Source organism: Sinocyclocheilus rhinocerous, unplaced genomic scaffold (genome assembly GCF_001515625.1).
Source record: "Sinocyclocheilus rhinocerous isolate Xijiao unplaced genomic scaffold, SAMN03320098_v1.1 scaffold46816, whole genome shotgun sequence".
NCBI classification, from domain to species: domain Eukaryota; kingdom Metazoa; phylum Chordata; class Actinopteri; order Cypriniformes; family Cyprinidae; genus Sinocyclocheilus; species Sinocyclocheilus rhinocerous.
Genome location: NW_015662552.1, coordinates 4170 through 5887, shown reverse-complemented (window position 1 = coordinate 5887; position 1718 = coordinate 4170). Strand labels below are relative to the sequence as shown.

Genomic DNA, 1718 nt, shown 5'->3' with positions numbered 1-1718 from the left:
ATTTAAGGGGGTCTGAATACTTTCCGTACCCACTGTATATTGTGGTGAGCATCCCGAGGGCAGATCAGCGTCGCCCTGGAAACGCCGCTCCGGCACTAATCACCGACTGCAAACACCTGAGCATAATGGCCAGCACACCTGGAGCTCGTTAGCAACTGCTTTAAAACTGGGAGGGAAAACACACTAAGGTGAGTAACATGCTCCCTGGAAGAGAGACTAATGAGTGTTTTCTCTCCCTCTTTACAGAGACTGGCTGAGCTCCAGGCCGTTTGCCACACTTCACGGAAGATCACGACACTATTTCCACTGGGACCTGGAGCACCTTCACCGAGCACCGTATTATCACTTCTCTATTTAAATAAATCACCCTCCGGGGATTTTTGCTGTTAAAAATCCATCTTCTGTGTCTGTGTCCTGATTCACCCCGCTACAATATATTCTTTTCTTTTTTGGACATATACATATATCAAAGTGAAAATAAAAATCAATATTCATCCACCTGCTACAGCTGTAATGGATATTTATATTTTCATTGTATATTTAAAAAAAAATCTAAATTCGTTGCAAAGCATGCATTGGTACAGTATGGAATCTACAGCCAATGCAAGCAAATAGGGCTAAGGATCCCATTTGAGATTAGACAACTGCACCGAAAGTGCAATTATGTCCCCTCCATTGCATAAATAACTGAATCTTGACTGAATAAGACTCTTATTCTGTACCTATGTTCTTGAAGTAGATGGGTACAAACACATTGATGGCGCGCTCCACTCCCAGCATCCCGAGACAAAGCAGAACCAGCAGCTGGAGCAGGGCGCTGCCTTTAGGCCACATGTACGGCACCAACAGATGCACCTTCTTCCCAAAATCTTTCCAAGTAGACTGATTCTCATCAGAATTACCCAAGAGTGGCTAAAAAGATGCAAGAGAGGTATTAATGAGATTAATAATTAAGAGAATAAGATGTATTCATGCAGATTTGAGAGTGAATCTAATGTCTTACTACACCATGCTCCACATCTCGCTCGTCTTCATTGATCAGAAGCATGTACGGTCGGCGTGGCAAGCCTGGAGCTTTGAGGCCTAACAGGAACAGCAATCCTGAGGCGAAGTATCGAACTAGCCAGAAAGCAAACTCCATCTGCAGACATAAAGTCACAATGAACATTATGTATACAGTGATTATGCTATTGTTTGTATCTTCTAGAATCTCTCTGATATTATCTAAACAGTAAAGAATGACATTACTATAACATGTCTCACATTTTGAGAGTTTAGTCATTAGATTTTAAACAAAGGACTTTAGCTTTTGTGGTTTCTTTGGCTTTAATAAAATATTATTTTGTGGCATGGATTTGTTTGGAATTTATCAAGTCAATTTGTCTTCTGTAATTAGTAACTTACCAAAAACAAAACAACAACAACAACTGTAGCATTAGTAAGTTGTGTTTAAAACAAATTTAGAACAAAACGCTTAAAAAAAAAAAAACAGGTTTTAAATATAAAATGTATTAATTTAAATAAAAATATAAAATGGTAGTTAATTTTAAGATTTATGTTAATTTTAGATTAAGTTTTACATCTACTTACATTTATAATCATATTATTTATATTACATTTAATTAGATACATTTAATTTTTAAATGTATTTAATGTTTAATAATTAATAATTATTGCTGATGTATTAAAGGTTTAACAATATTTATTAAATATAATAT

General features: G+C 36.2%; 1 protein-coding gene across 1 annotated transcript; it reads right to left on the bottom strand.

Annotated features, from left to right (window-relative positions):
- Positions 1-95: 95 nt before the first annotated feature.
- LOC107728058 (ATP-binding cassette sub-family B member 6, mitochondrial-like) lies at positions 96-1143 on the bottom strand. Its single transcript, XM_016538116.1, has 3 exons — positions 1004-1143; positions 723-912; positions 96-166 (listed from the first exon to the last, which is right to left on the bottom strand). The coding sequence occupies exons 1-3, from the start codon at positions 1139-1141 to the stop codon at positions 96-98; spliced, it is 399 nt and encodes a 132-aa protein (XP_016393602.1). The 5' UTR covers positions 1142-1143.
- Positions 1144-1718: the final 575 nt, after the last annotated feature.

Excerpts from the sequence above, each read along its gene's own strand:
- LOC107728058 (XM_016538116.1), bottom strand. The coding sequence starts at position 1,141 with ATGGAGTTTGCTTTCTGGCTAGTTCGATACTTCGCCTCAGGATTGCTG. Across the intron at positions 913-1,003 it reads GAGATGTGGAGCATGGTGTA|CCACTCTTGGGTAATTCTGA; the intron begins GTAAGACATTAG and ends GCATCTTTTTAG. Across the intron at positions 167-722 it reads CATCTACTTCAAGAACATAG|TTTTAAAGCAGTTGCTAACG; the intron begins GTACAGAATAAG and ends TTTCCCTCCCAG.